Below are 19,885 nucleotides of genomic sequence, written 5' to 3'. Positions count from 1 at the left end.
AAAGCTGCAGGGGTCAGCAGAAAGAAAACGCCTCAGAGAAAGGAATAAGTAAGGAATTATGTGACAGGAAAAGAAATTAATTTAAGTCAGAGGCCAGGAAAGCATTATCATTCAGTTCTGAGTTGAGATTAGTATAAGAATAAAAAAAGAATTAAGAAATCCATGAGAACTAAAGATAACTGGTTTGAGTAAAGCAGCAGGAAGGCAAGAAGGGAAAGAGATTACTAACATCTACTGAGTATTTACAATATACTAGAAAACATACTTAATTATTCCATAAATTATTACATTCAGTTCTAGTGATATCTTCCTGGGGAAAAAAAAAATGCTGCTATATAGTGGTGAATTGGCAAATCTTTAAAAACTAGCTCTCCAGTGGCAGGAGGCCAGATTGGTAGTGTCTGCCATTTTTTGTTGTGTAAATACTACATTATACTTAATTTTGGGCAGCCCAGGTGGCTCAGCGGTTTAGCACCACCTTCTACTCAGGGCCTGATCCTGGAGACCAGGGATCGAATCCCACATCCAGCTCCCTGCATGGAGCCTGCTTCTCCCTCTGCCTGTCTCTGCCTCTCTCTCTCTCTCATGAATAAATAAATTAATAAAATCTTAAAAAAAAAAACTATCACCGTGGTATCAACTGACATGTAAACATCCTGAAAAATTAACAAGGGGCTCTTACAAGCAGGCATGACATGAGCTGGCTCATTACACCATGCTGTTATGTAGAATCTAAAAACAAAGACACTAATACAAATAATAAATCCGGGATAGGGTAGACTCAAATTTATATAAACTTTTCTGGTTCAAAAGTCATGATATTTTTACTAAACCCGACTTAAGGAAAAACAAGAAATCTTGTTTCTCCCCTATGGAGGAGTCAGTACTATTCCAGAGCCCTGGCTGGGCCAGAACTTAAAATTAATTTGAAGCTTAAGAGCACCCAAGTGGGGGAGCCAGAGGAATGAAGTCCATCTTCTCTGCATATCCAGAATGGAGTTCTGGAAACTTGTTTTACAACTCCAGTTAAAAAATAACAATTTATAGAAAAATTTTCCTTTTCCTCTTATTCAAAACACCTAAAGGAATTTAGGAGATCTAGATGGAAAAACACCAGCTCCATCTTTGAAGAAACTAAGTGATACACCGAGGCTAGTCAAATGCAATGGATTGTAAATGGCAGGAGAAAAAAACATCAAGAGAGGATGACTGGAGCTGAGGAGCTAAAGAACATTAGTAGAATTCTATTTGACAAAATATTTGATATTACACGACAAGGAAAAAAAATCAGCATCTTCTTATATAGAAAAAAAGGAATGGTTATGTGGATTGATGGCAAGAGTAAAGATGCTCTGTTTTGACACATGCATGGCAAGGTAAAATGAATCAAACAGAAGAGTCATATTTCCAGGAAGTTATGATAGTATGAGACTAAAAGATAAGAGAAATCTGTAGTTTGAACAGTTCTAGAACTACCAACTTGATGGCTTCAAAGAAGTAAAATCTAACAAAAATCTTGTGTCTTATTCACACCACATTCATGTCTAGCTCCCATCATATCCATAAAATCAGAGATTTCCTTGCACTCTTGCCTCTGCTTCATTCATTTCATATCAATAACCAGACAAGAAAAAAAAATTTATTTAGTGATGAGTTAAAGAAGATCAACTCAGAATCTGTATAATTATATTAGAATAAGACAAAAGAAAAGGAGAAAAAAAAAGATCATCAGAAAACTATGATGAAACAGGCATGATTTTTTATAGTATAACACAACTTATATGGAATTACAAAATACCATACAGGTACTAACGTAGTAAGTGTGTTTTTTTAAGCCATATAATGATGATAAACACAACATGCATGATAACAAGCATGGATTGTTAAAAATTGTAATGAGAAAATGTGTTTCTCTATAAAAAAGTGCAAAGTATTTACGTAAGAGCTGATAGAAGATATTCCAAAAACACAGAATAGGTTTAAAATATAAACATAATTTAGGAAAAAAAATGAGAAAATAAATGGAAAAAGGGAAGGCAACGGTGGAAACAAAAGAGGCAGTAGAACTTCCTATAAACAGTAAACAAAAGAGAAGTCTAGACAAAAGCAAACAAAGTGAATTAGAAAGATCAGATAAACTCATCAAATAAAGGTGGGATATCCAAAATACGCAAAGAACTATGACCACTCAACAATAAGAAAGCAAACAACCTAAATAAAAAATATGCCAAAGACCTTAAAAGATACAGATGGCAAAGAAGCATTTGAAAGCATTTTCTACATCATATGTCATCAGGGAAGTGCAAATTAAAACAGCAATAAATTACCACCACACAGCTATTAGAATGACCAAAATTGGAACCTGACAACATCCAATATTGGTGATAATGTGAAGCAGCAGGAACTGTCATACATGTTGGTGGGAATGCAAAATTTATACCATTTGGAAGACAATTTGGTGTTTTGTGGGTTTTTTTTCATATTTTATTTATTTATTCATTCATGAGAGACACAGTCAGAAAGAGACAGAGACATAGGCTGAGGGAGAAGGAGGCTCTCTGTGGGCAGCCCCATACAGGACTCGATCCCAGGACCCCAGGATCACAACCTGAGCCAAAAGCAGACAACCACTGAGCCACCAAGTCCCCCTAGTGGGTTTTTTTTTACAACAGATTCTTAATGTGATCATCCAGTAATTGTGTTCTTTGGTATTCACCCAAAGGAGTTGAAAACTTATGTCCACCCACTAAACAGATGTTTAAAGCAGCGTTGTTTATAATTGCCAAAGCTTGGAATCAACCAAGATGCCCTTCCATAGATGAATGGGTAAATAAACTGTGGTGCACTCAGACAATAACATAGCATTCAGTGCTGAAAAGAAATGAACTACAAAGGTATGAAAAGACAGTGTGAAACCTTAAAAAATGCATATTACAAAATAAAAGAAGTGAATCTGAAAAGACTACATATTATTTAATTCCACCCATATAGCATTTTGGAATAGGTAAAATAATGGCAAAAAATAAATATCATTGGTTACTAGTGTTAGGGGATGGGGAGAGATCAACAGATTGGAACACCAGAGATTTTTAGGGCAGTGACATAGCACCTATGATTCCATAATGGTGAATACATGTCATTATACATTGTTCAAACCCACAGAATGTACAATATAAAGAGTAAACTATAGGGTAAACTATGAACTTTGAATTATTATGATGTGTTGATATAGGTTCATCAATTGTAACAAACATACCATCCTGATAATGTGCATGTGTTTATGAGAAATGACTGTACTTCTCAATTTTGCTGTGAACCTAAAATTGCTCTTAAAAATGAAGTCTTAAAAAATAAATTGAAATGTGTAAGGGAATAAATAACAAGAATAACTTCAGAGAGGAGATGGCATTTTAAATCCAATCATCATAGTTATCAGTTATCACCAGTAATGGGACTGGTTGAAATTGAAATCTTGTACCACCTGACAGGATACAGTGAGAGCAGCGTCACTTCTGTGATCTCCTGCCAAAGATGCCTAATCTAAATCTAACCAGGAGAAAATACCAGGCAAACCCACGTTGGAGGACATTTTACAAAGTAATTGGCCTTTATTCTTCAAAGGTGTCAAGGTCATGAGGTCCAAGAAAGATTGAGAGCTATCTCAGAAGACAGAAGGAAACCAAAGAAACATGACAACTAAATGCAATGTATAATCGAGATGCACCATTTCGTTATAAAGGATGTTCCTTGGACAACTGACAAAATCTGAATGAGCCTGAAATAGATGTTTATAATGCATTAGTGTTAATCCCAAATTGTGTAAGAGAATGCCTCTATTTGAAGAAAATAATTGCTAAACTTTTTGGATGTGGAATGGAAAGATTTTGAGAGAGTAAAAAAAGAAAGAATAGAAAAAAGAAGAACGAAAGAAGAAATTGTTTCCAAGAAGAGAATCAGGGAGAAAAATCCAGATAACAAAACAAATAAATAACTTCATAAAAAATAACCAAATTGCCTGTGTAGGAATACATACTCAAATGGCTAAATACAATATACACTGGTAAAAATATATTTGAAACTCATAATAAAACTCTTAGAGACTTATGTTTTCAAACACAGTAGAGATTTTGTTACAAAAACCTATGTTGGAAACAATTTAAAATGCTAGAGAGAGGGGATGCCTGGGTGGCTCAGTGGTTAAGTGTCTGCCTTCTACTAAGCATGTGATCCTGGAGTCCCAGTATTGAGTCCCACATCGGGCTCCCTGCATGGAGCCTGCTTCTCCCTCTGCCTATGTCTCTGTCTCTGTCTCTCTCTCTCTCTGTCTCTCATGAATAAATAAATAAAATCTTAAAAAAAATCCTAGAGAGAATGTACACAATAGTTCCATAAAAGTAGGAAAGACAAGATGCAGCAACAAAACCTAATGGAAAGTCAAAACCTAGACCAGTTAGTAGAACAGCAGATCACAAAGCTGAATTTTCCGTGAGAATATGTTTATATAGGAAAACTCACATTTCTATTTTGTGGGCCCCCTTGGGTAGCAGGTACCCCATTCAAGGTCAAAAATATCGATTCAACATGCAAAATTAAACAGCTACAAATAGCTGCTCACGCTACGGAACTGGAAAAAAAATTACCTTAAGATTGAAGAATAAAGGAAGCTCCTGCATAAATAATAAAGGTGAAGAAAAAACAACTGACCATAAGAAGCTCTGACCACAGGCCCTCACCAATATCTTGGGCCAGATTAAGAAGTGGCAAGTAAGGGCATCTGGGTGGCCCAGTGGTTGAGCATCTGCCTTTGGCTTAGGTCATGATCCCGGGGTCCTGGGATCGAGTCCCACATCAGGCTCCCCATAGGCAGCCTGCTTCTCCTTTTGCTTATGTCCATGCCTTTCTCTGTGTCTCTCATGCATAAATAAATAAAATCTTTTTAAAAAATCAAATAAAGAGGGGCAAGTAAAACCAGAGAACTCTGAGATAAAATCTTGAAAAGCAGTCACACAAAAAAAGTCTAGTTATCTTCAAAGGGGAAGCTGACTGTCGGATGATTTCCCAGTAGCAGCAATTCATGAATAATGCAGGAGACAGAAAATGCCACCTGAAGTGGTTGCCATTCCCAAATTCTATACCCACAAAAATTAACTTGTTAGCACAAGGCCAGAAGGGTGATCAGATAAACAGAGCTGAAGATATTGTCATCGGTATACGTATTAATAAATATTAGGAAAAAAAATATTAGGGCAACTGATTCCTAAATGAATGTCTGAGCTCTAAGAAGAAACAGTGAAGAGAATTCAAATATGTAAATCTAACTCAAAGAAAGAACATAAAAGACAATGATAGTATAATTCAGGCTGGAGACGAAGCACTGGCGTATTCTGTGATACTCGTGCAATCCAGCCTCTAGCTCACTTTACAGATTAAAGAAACTCTAAAAGATATTTTACAAAGAAAACCCAATGAGTGTGAGAACTTGTCAACGCATAAAAAGATGCTCGCTCAGTAGCACGTATATGATGATAAGAACGTAAGCACTGTTCAAACTAGTCGAGCTTTCTTAAGATAAATAAAACACTTTCATTCTTCATATTTCTGATCTTTAAATTATAGCAGACTTAGTAATATTAGTTTTATATTTTTTCACGTCCTATAAATTTATAGCAAATATTAGAAGGGTTTCTTTTTTAAAGTTTTGATAAAAATAAAGCAATTCTAAAGTAATAGAACAATTGTAATTTCACTCAGTGATATTAAGAACATGCTACATGGTTTTGGCTTGCATAGACGTTTTTATGGTTCCATACTACCATGCAAAAACATAACTTCCTGTATTATTATCCTAAACAAACCGTGAACACAGGGTCAATGTACATTTTGTGTACATGCTAAGGAGCAGATAATAAATATTTTCAACTTAGAAAACCACATATAGTCTCTACACCATAATCTTCCTATTTTTTTTTGGGGGGGGGGCCAACCTTAAAAAAATGTACAAATTATATTTACTTAAGTCATGAGCTAAAAGACTACCATCTGGAATTAGGCCACCAAGCCTAATTAGCTTACCAAGATACTAAGATAACAAAATGAAGAGTTACAGCTGATAAGGAGCAACAAAAAGTAATAATACAGGATTATTAAAAAAATCAATTTATTCAAAAAGACGTATAAAAAGAGAAAAACAGTAACAGAACCAGATGGTACAAATAGAAAACAAATAGGATGAAAGGCACAAACCTAAATATATCAATAATCATATTCAATGTAAATCATCTGAATACATCAATATATAGCTTAGGAATGAAATTAATCACTTTTAACTTTTACTGGGAAAGTCTCTCCATTAGAATGAAGAGGAATTGGAAAAAAAAAACCACTGTTTTCAAGCAAACTTCTAATAGTTATTCACACTGATCTGAGACAAAAAGGTAAACTTTGCCCTCACTATATCCCACATCCTCTGTCTGAAATTTTGGAGTGGTCTATGCTCCATCTTTCTAAGAATTAATTTAGTTTGTCTAAAAATTGACAAACATTTGGCTCTATTTGCATTCTTTTAAAATGTTTTGTGTTAGGGGGGCACTTGGTGGGATGAGCACTGGGTATTATGCTATATGTTGATAAATTGAACTCCAATAAAAAAAAAAAAAAGAAAAAATCTAAATGTAAAATAGATAAAGCAATAGCCCTCAGGGGCAATGTGACTTTCAAGAAATAACTCAGTTATATGCTAATTATACCTCAATAAAGCTGGGGGAAAAATGTTTTGTGTTGTGTCAAAATGTAAACTTTAGGAAGGTCAGAACTACATCTGATTATGCTAGATCCTTAGCTTCTAGTGTGCTGTAGGTGCTCAAAGAAATATGTGTGTGTGTGTGTGTGTGTGTGTTTTAAGTATTTATTTATTTGGGAGAGAGAGAGTGCACATGCAGAGAGAGCAGAGGGAGAAGCAGACTCCCCACTGAGCAGGGAGCCCCACGTGGGACTCGATCCCAGGACCCTGGAACCATGACCTGAGCCAAAGGTAGATGCTCAACCAACTGAGCCCCCCAGTGCCTCAAAATACCTGTTTGTTAAATGACTGAATAAACGTTATGAGCAACAGACACTTATATTCACTTAATTGTAAATAGTGCATACCTTCTATTTCATATCATTATCTCGCATAATGGAAATATTGTTTCCCAGCCACATTTCCATGCGCTTTCACAGTCTGTATATTTGTTAAGACTCGTGCAAGTTTTACATTGTGTTAACACATCTTAATTGCTTCGTCATTATCCTGTTGTTGGTAGTTTAGATAGGCTCCCATCTGTTGTTTTATAAATAGTATTTCTGTAAACATTTTTGTTTCTTTTTGGAATTAATATTTCCTAAATTGTACAAACTGGAATTGTTGGGTTGAAGATATGAAAACTTATAGTTTCTTACATATTGTCTAAAATATTGACTCCTGATCATTTAAAGCAAATAACTGAGCTATGGTTCCTTATTTACCTGCCAACATCATTTGCACTTACTGTTTCAACTTTATTTTGAAGATGTTATTTCTCTCATCTTTCTAATGACAGTTTGCACTTTTCTTTGTCTTCAATTATATCAGCTGTAATTGAATTTAAAGTCCCTGTATTGTTATCCAGGAGCTCCAATAGCAATTACAGAGAGGATGATTTTTCTATTACCGAGTTGCTAATGATGTGTATTACATGTAATTTTCTTAGAAAGGTTTCTCTCACCTTTTAGAACATGTCTTTTAATTCATTGATTTGTTGTTGTTGTCGTCAGAACCATGTACTTTGTAGGATGATGACATTATGTGACAAGCTCTGGAAGAGTAAATCTCTTCATTGGTTTTCTACTAAAAAAAAAAGTCCCCTTTGAACAGTATCTTGTTTTCGCACCGATATATATACCAGATTAACCTCGGACATCTTATGGTGCTAGAAAATAAAAAAGTGCTCAAAAAACAAAATGATGGGGTATGTTCAAAAAACAAAATGATGGGGTATACAGGAGCCAGACAGAAAGAGCTCCTAACGGCCAAATGTGGATCAGTTTGAGCAACAAATTAAAGTAAGTGACACTAGCTCGTAATCCAACATACAAAAATAGTACCCAAATGTCTGAATGAATATAGATGAACTATTAAATAAATGAACAGGAAAGAAGAGGCACATGTCTCACACAGATGAATTTAGAATGATTTTGTAGATTTTACTTCTCAACTCTTTGGAACGGTAAGTGTCTGCCCCTTGACTATGGACTATGCTTTAGTGACCAGTTTCCAGAGTACAATATGGGAAGTGATGTTATAATGGAGACTTTAGCCAGGTGTCAAATCAACATTAACATGATCAGGGATAAATAATATCAAAAGCATGTGCCCAGGTCGTGATATGATGCTGAATGACATTTAACCTCTGTGGTCTTCAGGATCCCCAAAGCTCATAACCACAGTCTACTCTTGAGGAAAATATCAAGAGAACCCAGCTGATTGACATTCTACAAAATACCTGATTAGTACACCTCAAAAATGTCAAGGTCATAAAAGCAAAAGAAACATGAGAAACTCCCACGGTCCAGAGGAGCATAAGAATACACGACAGCTAAATGCAATATGGTCTCCTATTAGGGTTCTGGAAGAGAAAATGGTCATCAGGAAAGATAGAATGAAATCCTAGTGAAATACGGAGTGTCGTTAATAATAATGTAGACATATTGTTCCTTACCTGTGACAAATGTACTACAGCTATATAAAATCTTAATAATAGGGGAATCTGTGTGTGCATTAATAGAAACTCTACACTTTTGCAGCTCTTCTGTAAAACTTAAATACTTTTTAAATAAAACAATATATTTTTAAAAGTCTTTTTGGGACTCTTTTTTGCATTATTGTTCTGTTCCTTTAAAAAAAAAAAAAACATTTAACAGATGACAAAAATGCGATTTACAGAAACTGGGAAGGAAAGAGAAACTGAGTAGAAACCTATGAGGGGTAAGGAAAATAAGAGTCCGGGTTTCTTTACAATACTTATCATAGGGTATTTTTAGTGAGTCCTAGTTAGCATTCATGAAACATTAATTCAATCACACACAAATTATTTAAGGTAACAAAAAAAGTGGTAGCATTTCCTATTTCATTTTACGTGATTATCATAACTTTGATATCTAAATATGGTAGGAATAGACCTAAAGAAATTTCACAGGGTGAGATCTTGTATAAAAATACATGATTTTATAACAGTCAAATTTTAAACAAAATAAGAGCAAATGGAATACAATAATGGAAAGCTATTATATCATTACCAAATGTGATTTTTTTTCAAATCTACTAGATCAAATAAGAAAAATCATTTAAGTTAATCTCTCAGATTAATTTATTAATGGAGAAATAAACAATTAAATAGACCCATAAATATAACTGATAACATTTCATATTCATTTATGACTTAAAAACATAGCATGCTAGGATTCAAAAGCAATCTTTAGTATAATAAACATATTTTTAAAAGCAACCCCATGAAACTTCACAATTAATAGTAAAATGCCGAACACTTTAATAAAATCATGAACAAAATGAAGATGCCTCCATCCTATCATTTATTCAGTACTGCATTAGGATTTTCTTCAGTGCAGAAAGTAAAAAAAAACAAAAAAAGTTGTTTTTTTCTTGATCCCACTAACATTGTCTCTTTCTAGCTCCTGCTGCATACACTGCTCCTCTCTGTAGCAAGACTCCCTAAAGATGCTGGCATATACTTACTCCAATTTTTCTCTCTTCATTCCTTTTTAAATCCACTGCGATAAGAATTGTGGATGATAATATCATCAAAACCATAACACAAGTTCATCTATAATCTCCAGAGTTAGTGTTCAATTCGAAACTCTCAACACACTTGACTTTCTAGTAGCCTTTGACATAGTTAATACATTCTCTTCTCCACACATTTTCTTCACCTGTATTCTAGGACACCCCAGGCTCCTAGTGTTCCTAGCAGTTCAACGGATGTTCACTGTCCATTGCATTTGTTGGTTTTTCTTCTCTCCCCACGTGTCCTCCTCTATCTCACATGTATCTCAATGTGGGTTTGCCATGAACACAGCCCAATGTTCTCTTCTCTCATTACACTCAATTTCTTGATATCATACATCCCATGCTTTTAAATATCTCCTATATGTGGATGACTCCTGAGAGGCTCTTGAAATTTTTAAAATAAGCTTGTCTGTCTAGAGTAACGGAAACTCTCATACTCTGCCACTGGGAATATGCATGGGTTAAAATTTAAGAAATTAATATGGCACCATCTGGAAAAACTGAAGCTAGACACACACTATATAGGTCAGTAGTTTTACTCCTAATTATATACTCTAAATTTATTCAATATACATACATGTCAGGATGCTTGTTCAGATGTTCAAAGCAGCATTGCTAGGAACAGGCAAAGCTAGGGAGAGGAGCAGCATTATAGATCCATTTTTTGTTTTTAGGATTTTATTTATTTATTAATGAAAGACACACATAGAAGCAGAGGTACAGGCAGAGGGAGAAATAGGCTCCCTGAGGGGAGTCCCATGTGGGACTTGATCCCAGGATCCCGGGATTACACCCTGAGCCCAAGGCAGATGCTCAACCACTGAGCCACTCAGCCATCCCCGGATCCATTAGTAATAGTGTATCACTAAATCCAAATATGATATAAATATAAAAAGAGACCCTCTGCATAGAAATATGGGTTAATTTCATAAACCTATTTGAGCAAAAGAAGAAAGACACATAAAGAAATAAAAAAAAGAAGAAAGACACAGAAGAATATATGAATGATGATTATACTCAGTTTCAGAAATATTTAAAACTCTGTTATTTTGTGTAGGAAGGGCTACATAGAAGTTCAAATTGTAAAGAAAAGCAAGGCATTATTAACACAAAATGAAGCTTATTGATACTTCCTTAAAGGAGAAATGATGTTGTTAATAGATCCATAGAGAGAGTTTCATAAGCAATTTTCCACTTCCATTGATTTATATTTATTCATTAAAGTGTAGATACATGTGTTATTCAACCTCTGTATGGATTACATTGGAATTTTTTTAAAAGTGTGTTAATAAAAAAAAAAAAGGTCCGTTAATAAAAAGAATTTATGGATAAAAAATCCTATCTAGTCAGTAGAAAAATTGGTAAAAGATATAAGCACTCATTTAAATAAATGGAAAATGCTTTAAACACAGGAAGAAATACTCATCCTATTTAAAGAGAAATGTTTTCATTCATAAGACTGGAAAAAATTCAAAATGATGATAATAGATTTGATACAATTGTGGAGAAATAGTTAATTTCATCCATTGCTCTTGGCATGATAAGTTGAAACATCACTGGAGAGTAATTCTGCAATAATTATGAAAGTTTAAAATTTCTCAAGACTTTGCTTTAGTGTCTCCACTTCTTGTCATATTCCTAGAGATGTACCAGGAATGTGTGAAATAACAGTTCATAGTATTTCTAAATGATTTTTTAAAATAACCAAATGCTTGTCAAATGGAAAACAATAAAACAAATTATGATACATCCACAGGAAAGAATACTATGCAACGACTACTTTTTTAAAAAATGAAATATAGATTTATGAACTGAAACTGAGACTTCTTAAATTATATTTTTGAGTTAAAAGATTATATAAGATTATATAAGATTATATAAGATTGCATAAAGTATATACCAAGTTATGTAAAAACAAATTATACATGTGTGTTCACATGGTTCTATACCATCTCTTGAAATATACTCACTGCCCCAAAACACCTGGTAGATGCAATTGTTTCCTAGGAAGAGAATATGGATTTCTGAGGATCATGGTGGGAATCTTAGTTTTAGATGAATACTCTATTTTGCCCTTCAAATTTTATACAATCCCAGATATAAATTAAATAATAAACACGTAACAAAGTAAATTTGACATCTCCATGATGTAGCATAAATATCTGTTACTTATACAATTTTAGTTCTCTGTTGATGTCGTTCAGAAAACTTGGCTAACAAGACTTATCATTGTACTGCTTACATAAGAATATAATTTTTGGTGAAGTAACACACCTAATATTAATAAGAATAAGAATATTATTAAAAATGGTGTAATGAGGTGTACTGTGGGTTAGTATATAGTCTGGAGTCGTATTTTCTGGGTTAGAACCCCAGCTCTACAAGTTACATGACTGGTGGCCTTAGACAACTTATTTAGACAATAAGGACATATTTTTCTCACTTGTGAATGAGAGATAATTAAAAAAAAACTACCTTATGTGATTATTGGAATATTAATAATAAATTAAATACTTTTTAGAGTTATCATTATCAGGATATATTAGAATGCTTCAGATTATTATAAATTATATCTTATTTCTCACATTATACTGTATGTAATAATATTTACACTATTGTTTGGGGGGTGGTTTCCAGAAGTGTGTTAAATAGGTATTGCCAAGAAAGGTGTCCTTTTTTCTTTATTGTTTTACTTCTGTCAGTAATTTAAATGAGAATACTCTTTTTGTTTGGTGATTATGATCATGTGTGATGTTGGCTGTCGGTTGAATAGATATTTTCAATTCTAATTTTTAATAAGGAAAGTGAACAAATTTGTTGTGCACATGCACAGCCTCTCTTTCTGTCCACATCATACTATCCTATGTCTAGCTCTTCATCATTTCAAAATACCTCTCACTCTTCACTCATTTTGTCTCATTGGTAATATGCCTGTGAGAACCTTCTGGTGTGTTGCCTTCTGTCTAAACCAAAGCTGTCTGACTGCCATTCGCCACAGTTTATTAGAGTAACTCTCTCCTTTGTCCACACTGATTTGTAAGTGGCTACACTTGTCTTTGGGTTGCGTTTGCATTACCCAAGCTTAGTTACCTATTCTTCGGGCTTTTTTTTTTTCTCTCTCTTTTGACCTCTATAATAATCCTAGCCTTGTCCCTCTTCCCCACCACCCCACTTCTCCTTCTGTGCCTCTACCTCTATGTTATTTGACTTTTAATCCAAAGTCATGTCCTTGATCTTTGCTTTATCTCGTAATTGTTTTCCTTCAGAAACTCAGCCATCACAGATCCAGAAGCCTGGTCCGTTCATGATTCACAACTCTCTCCGTCTGCTCTGCTAGACTTAGAATAGTCAAACACATACGTACAAACTAAATTTGGTGCTAGATTTGAGGCAGGTTTGTGACAAAATTGGTGTCAAGGAAAATTGAAAAACTCAGTGGTTTCAGAGTGTTTTTTTTGTGGGGGGGGGATATTTGGAAGACACAACACAGAACTGAAAAGTTCACTGATGGAATTTAAGCTAAACAACAGCCAAAATAGGAAATGTTCCTTTAGAAAAATGTCTATAATAGTACATGCTCTTACTTGGTAAAATTTCCTACTTGGTAAAATAATTTTAGTACTGGGCTGAGAGTTGGCATCTTAATTTAAAATTCTAAATTTAATAGTTTTATATAATCCATAAACACATAAAGTATGGTTTAAAATGTGAAGTTAGTGAAAAATTTTTTACCTAAAGAGGAAATCTGAAATTTACATAAAATACCCTTTGCTTATTGCAGATTAGAGTTCTAAGGAGAGAACCAAAGGTGTGTATATTATATCCCAGCAAAATTACTGCTCTTTTTTTTTTTTTTTAAGATTTATTTATGAGAGTCAGAGAGGGCAAGAGAAGAGCGGGGGGAGTGTGCAGAGGGCAGGGGAGAGAAGCCACCCCAGCTGAGCAGGAGTCCCATCTCTGCGTTCAATCCCAAGACCTCAAGTTCATAACCTGAGTTGAAATCCAGTCAAATCCCCTACCCACTGAGCCACCCAGGTGTCCCTGCTCCCTTTTCTAAATTTAGTTCCTCTACATGGAAACTTATACGTTCGTACTGTTCTTTATTTCAGCTTTTAGTTACAATTATGAGAAGCCATAGAACAGTTACTCAACATCACAATAGTCATAAAAACAATAGTAATAGCAATGATAATAAAATAAAATATTAAGGTTAAATAATATTCTTTAATAAAGCGAATGTAAAAATTTAACTATATTATGTAAAAATTTAAGAGCTCGCTTCAGAGAATTTGTTATAGAATTCCCTCCTTTTCATGCTTTCATAAGAAGCAACTGAGAATTTGAATATATGGACATATACAGAGTAAGAGACATTGATGAGCAAACACAATAACATACCCTCCCACTTTTTCATTTTCTTTACTAAAGAGAGTATTATTCTTAGTACAATGGGGACAAAATTTAATTGGATATATAATTATGGATTGTCTCCAAAAATGAAAATGAGAAGGCTTTGGTAGAAATTCATAATACCATAATAATAATTTCCCATGCTTCATGACCATTACACATGCACCTGTTACTGATAAATTACCTTGAGACACTTTCTGCTGAGCAAATTTACATGAGATTTAATACATTTTTCATCCACAGAGATTTCTCTCAAGTTTTTGCTAAGGGTAATTGACTTAATTTTCACATCATCTCCATTATAAAATAATTATGTTTCCTAAAAGTTTATATTTGAAAAATGATGGGTTAAATTATACATTTAAATTGAACTATTTTTACATACCAGGTAAAGTTTTTCAAAATGTATTTGGCACAGAAAAAATTTGAGTCATCCTGTATTATCAGTCTATTATTATATGAAAGCTCTTCTATCTACTTCCAACTATTACTAGCCTTTGTGAATTCACTGTCCTAACATCACAGAGCAAAATTCTTTAGAAAGTAAATCCATAATTGTATTCTATCTAAAATATGTTCTAGTAAAAATAAGTTCAAGGGTTATAACATAGGGAGGTAGATTTTAAAAGATGCTATGTGACTAACCGAAGACACAGGGAAAGAGAAGAAGAAGCTTCTGTGGATAGGGGTTAGTAAAATGGGGAACATGAGACAGGAATATGCAGAAGGAAGGCTGTCGTGGGAAAGAAACGATCACATTAGTAGCATTTCTGGGTTAGGAACTCAAGGGGGAAAAATAAAGAATGGGTGAAAAAAAACTTCCCATAAATCCCGGGAAGGACAGAATGGGCAGGGGAGTGTGACAAATGCGTTTAGTTGGGTTTTGTGTGTGTCTGTGTGTGTTGTTTCATGAAGTTTGTAAAATAAAGTCATCACACGTATACATGAGTCCTCTTGATTTTGGTAACATGTCATGTCAATAACTTCATGGAAGGCTGCAGTAAACGTATGTTATCGCTACTACTTATAAGGACTTATAAAAGAATGATTGTGGTGGTTGTTCACATAGGAGCACCCCACACTTAATTCTATTTATCTCATTCACTTTTTTTTAACATTCAACACTTGACAGTTTGCTATTTTTCTGTTTTTTGAAAAGGCTAAAAGGGAGACTATCTCCTATTATCTTAAATGGGAAAAAAAAAATATATAATGCTCTCACATTGTACCTAAACTCAAAACCAATGTCCTCAAAAGCAACCAAAGTACAGTAAAACCTATATACTATGAATAACGTGCTATAATGTTAATATGTAAAATGCCTAAACCCATGTTACCTGAAGGTTAATATGAATTTACATGGCTTCTCTGTGTGTTTATAAATATTGCTCACATGCTTTCTGACAGTGTTTGTTGTCTTCAAACCATCTATGTGTGGTTTTAAAGTTTTATTTTCAATGGAAGCGTATCTGCAATGCAATTCAATACCTTTCTAAAGATTGCTTTGTTAAATTATTATAGTGAGCTTTGAGAATGTAAGCATATTTTCCCTATATAACTGCCAGGCTGAAATATCATTGTATTGAGAGATATAAATATTGTATGCACTTTGAGAATTAAAAACCAAGAGGTGGTCTGCCTGGAAACATTATCAATGTTCTGCAGGGCATGCCTCTTTTTAAAAATGCTTTAATTTCCTCTTGCTTGAGGATTAGTGTAAAAAGGTCTTAAAAACTCTAATTCATATTCACTTTATTTTGTGCTCTTTATATATCAGGGAAGAATGTCTTTATTCATCCAAAAAGTCCAAATGTCCCCTCATCAGGAAGGTCTATAACCATCTGTCTAAAGGAGTTTCTACCAACATCTATCAAATCATCCTGATTTACTTTTTTTCCCAGGACTTCTTCTATTTAAAATTACCTACTGTGTTGTTTCATGCCTCAATTCTTTTAATGGCTGCAATTAATAAGGTCCAAATAGAAAAGAAATACCGACACTCTGCCTGGCCCCATCCCACCACTAAAATCAGGCTGATATATATTGAGCAGTTGAGGAGTTTCCTGCTGTTATTACTTGGTTTTTAATGTAGGTCTTTTTGGTCATATTTGGACTAAAAAAAAAGTCATCCGGATTTTTAGCTTCGAGAACAATATCATGACAGTTATTAAACTATCCAATTCTCTGAAGAGAATATTCAGTGTCCATTAAAATGTTTGCAGTTCTCTGAACTCATATGTAGCATAAGTTTCTCCACGTATTCGATTCAGATCTGTTCACCCCAGGAAGACGGTAATGGAGAGGTTGGGGCAGTTTCTTATCTCTATCCAAGTTCCAACTATTCTTTCTCCACTGCTCCACTGTAAACAGGTTTGACTGGATTGCACTCACTTTTTTTTAAAGATTTTATTTATTTATTCATGAGAGACAGAGAGAGAGAGAGAGAGAGAGAGAGAGAGAGGCAGAGACACAGGCAGAGGGAGAAGCAGGCTCCATGCACCGGGAGCCCGACGTGGGACTCGATCCTGGGTCTCCAGGATCAGGCCCTGGGCTGAAGGCAGCGCTAAACCGCTGAGCCACCCGGGCTGCCCCTGCACTCATATTTTTAATGGCAAAAGGAACATGGTCTAATAAGATGGACACAGTTGGTATTTATGGTATCCTGTTTAAAACTGGGTCATTCTTTCACGGATCATGTTTTATTCAATTTTTGGAAAATCCTTCTAGAAATTTTCAACAATCACCTTTTATGAAGTTTTGTACATCCAAATACCTCCAAAGAAATATCAACAGATAAATAAAAAATAAAAAGATATACCTCGACTGTCCATTCTAACTTTCAATGTTATTGATCTATGCAATGCCAATCCAAAACCGTTTTATTTTTTATTTTTTAATAATAAATTTATTTTTTATTGGTGTTCAATTTGCCAACATACAGAATAACACCCAGTGCTCATCCCGTCAAGTGCCCCCTCAGTGCCCGTCACCCATTCACCCCCACCCCCCGCCCTCCTCCCCTTCCATCACCCGTAGTTCATTTCCCAGAGTTAGGAGTCTTTATGTTCTGTCTCCCTTTCTGATATTTCCCACCCATTTCTTCTCCCTTCCCTTATATTCCCTTTCACTATTATTTATATTCCCGAAATGAATGAGAACATATAATGTTTGTCCTCTGATTGACTCATTTCACTCAGCATAATACCCTCCAGTTCCATCCATGTTGAAGCAAATGGTGGGTATTTGTCATTTCTAATGGCTGAGGAATATTTCCACTTTATTTACAGTACTTCAGAGATAGAACATGGGGATTATTTGGCATTTATTTTTCTCTTCTTGGCTTTTGGGTTCTGTGCTCCATCAGAGATTAACCTGCTGTTAGCTCTACTTATTATTTTCTCCTTCTCTTAAAAGCAGATATTTTGTGAGCAGAGAAACTATATTTTTGCCACTGTACACTTAATGCAATAGTAGTACCTGATTGGTACATGTAGATATTTATTGAAAGAATAAATGCATACTTCATTCCTAGTAGGCTTGCGGAGCCCACAAGTCTACAGAGAAGGATGATCGAGAGGCTGGAGCTAAATGCATGCCCTAAGGATTAGATAGGACATGAAGGAGAGGAGACCTTGAAAGAAATCTAGGTTTCAAAAACCAAATACTCATGGCAACTCTGGAAGGAAGAAATAAAATTATAACTGAGAGCAGTTTCGGAAGTAAGAACCCAGAAAGAACTAAAATAAAGATTGAGCTGTTTAGGAAAATGTAAACGACAGGCAAACTAGGACAGGGTTTCTCTGTCTTGGCACTACTTATGCTTTGAACTAGAAAATTCTATGGAGGTTTGTCCTGTGCATTGTAGGATTTTTAGCAATATCCTTGGGTCCTGGCAACTAGACGCCAGTAGCAACCCCCTCACCTGGTTGTTTTCATTATATCGAGAAATGTAGATAGTTACCCTAATTATTTTTAAAGTATTATTGTGTTTTCACTGCCTGGGGTGAATTGTCTTACTATGCTGACTCAGAATCAGTCGTATTGTTACCCAAGTACGTTATTAAATTTTTGGTGTTTGGGGATTCTTCTCAGTATCTGGTTTTGATTAAAAATCTAATTTTAACATACTCTTCTCCAGTTGAGAATAATTATATAAAATGCAGACAAAATTTTTGCAGTAAATAAAATGAGTATTTCTCTTAGAACTCTGTATCTATTATACTAAAAGTAAATTCAAGAGTATCTAGTTCAATGTCATTATTTATTCTATTGAATATTTGGAAGCTAGAGATTCAAAATTATTTGTCCACGGCAACTGAATCAGGCAGTGAGAAACTGTGATTAAGAGTTATGCTTAAATCAACAAAAGTAGTTTATAATCACAATGTTTTTCAAATTAGAAAACTATAATACAGCTGTAGAAGGTTGCAATATGAAAGCAGCGTAGTACAGAAATGGATCACTTGGAGTTCAAGTTTTACACCCCTTGGAATGGAAGGTAAAGTCAATTTTGTGATTATCTCACTGAAAAGAAAAAAAATAACTTACAACAAACATTTTGGTTTAGAATGTATTTGATTGCATGACGTAGAGGAAATTTTTGATCATTGAGAGCTGAACAAAGAAATGCTTTGAGTTCATTTTCAGTTGGCTTGTTTTTTTTTTTTTTTTTTTTTTTTAATAACTGTGAGAAAAATAGTGGTAGAAACAAGGTTACATCCTAGTTCCACTGATGGTTGGTTACAGTCTTTTCCTAAGCTCTTACCCAATGAGAAGCAATTGGTTTTTCCCTGTTTTAACTCCCTAAGTAGTAATGGGTTTTTTATGTAGAAATTACATGCCGTCCATTCTTTATAGGATGTGGTTGGCAGATTGTTATTTAAAAAAAAAAATGTTTTCCTTCTTTGCATATGTGGTTCAGGCTTGTCCTCACTCCATCAGTATAATTCTCTCCGTTGTTCTTATTCTCAGTTCCCCAAATATTCCCCCATTCCAATGGAGTGTCTATCATCTTCCCATATGTCAATAAGTAGAACACTACCACTACCTCTAAGCTAACCTAGAGGCATCGAATCACTTAGCATCAGTATTAACTCTTATGTTAAGGGTAGTAAAAACTGGAAGTGAAGTTTCTGAAAGAAAGGATGAATATATAATACATTTATCGTAAGTACTGTCGGAAAGAATACTTAGGGGATTTGAAATTTTTTACCTTCATTTTAATTTATGTTTATTAAAATATTCTATATTGCACATTGCCTTTTTGACATATGCAGATGTGTACATTTACAACTGAAAAAGGTTTCTAATTTGCTTCTATCACACAGAAAAGGAAGAATAATATTTGGGTTGTTACTCAGCTATTAGAAATGACAAATACCCACCATTTGCTTCAACGTGGATGGAACTGGAGGGTATTATGCTGAGTGAAGTAAGTCAGTCGGAGAAGGACAAACATTATATGTTCTCATTCATTTGGGGAATATAAATAATAGTGAAAGGGAAAAGAAGGGAAGGGGGAAGAAATGTGTGGGAAATATCAGAAAGGGAGACAGAACGTAAAGACTGCTAACTCTGGGAAACAAACTAGGGGTGGTAGAAGGGGAGGAGGGCGGGGGGTGGGAGTGAATGGGTGACGGGCACTGGGTGTTATTC

General features: G+C 34.6%; 1 protein-coding gene across 4 annotated transcripts in view; it reads right to left on the bottom strand.

Moving 5' to 3' along the window:
* Positions 1-19,885, bottom strand: part of CDH10 (cadherin 10) — a 174,179-nt gene that overhangs the window by 88,627 nt on the left and 65,667 nt on the right. The window contains exon 1 of one of the 4 annotated variants that reach the window (XM_038535415.1): positions 9,770-10,011. The exons of the other annotated variants lie outside the window; for them this stretch is intronic. Coding sequence (XP_038391343.1) covers positions 9,770-9,844 — 75 coding nt within the window. The 5' untranslated portion in view covers positions 9,845-10,011. Of the gene's footprint in view, positions 1-9,769; positions 10,012-19,885 lie in introns of those variants that run through there. 4 annotated transcript variants of the gene reach the window in all.

This window comes from Canis lupus, chromosome 4 (assembly GCF_011100685.1).
Source record: "Canis lupus familiaris isolate Mischka breed German Shepherd chromosome 4, alternate assembly UU_Cfam_GSD_1.0, whole genome shotgun sequence".
Classification (NCBI taxonomy): Eukaryota; Metazoa; Chordata; class Mammalia; order Carnivora; family Canidae; genus Canis; species Canis lupus.
The sequence above is the reverse complement of the archived record's forward strand: the minus strand, read 5'-3'. Positions and strand labels throughout refer to the sequence as shown.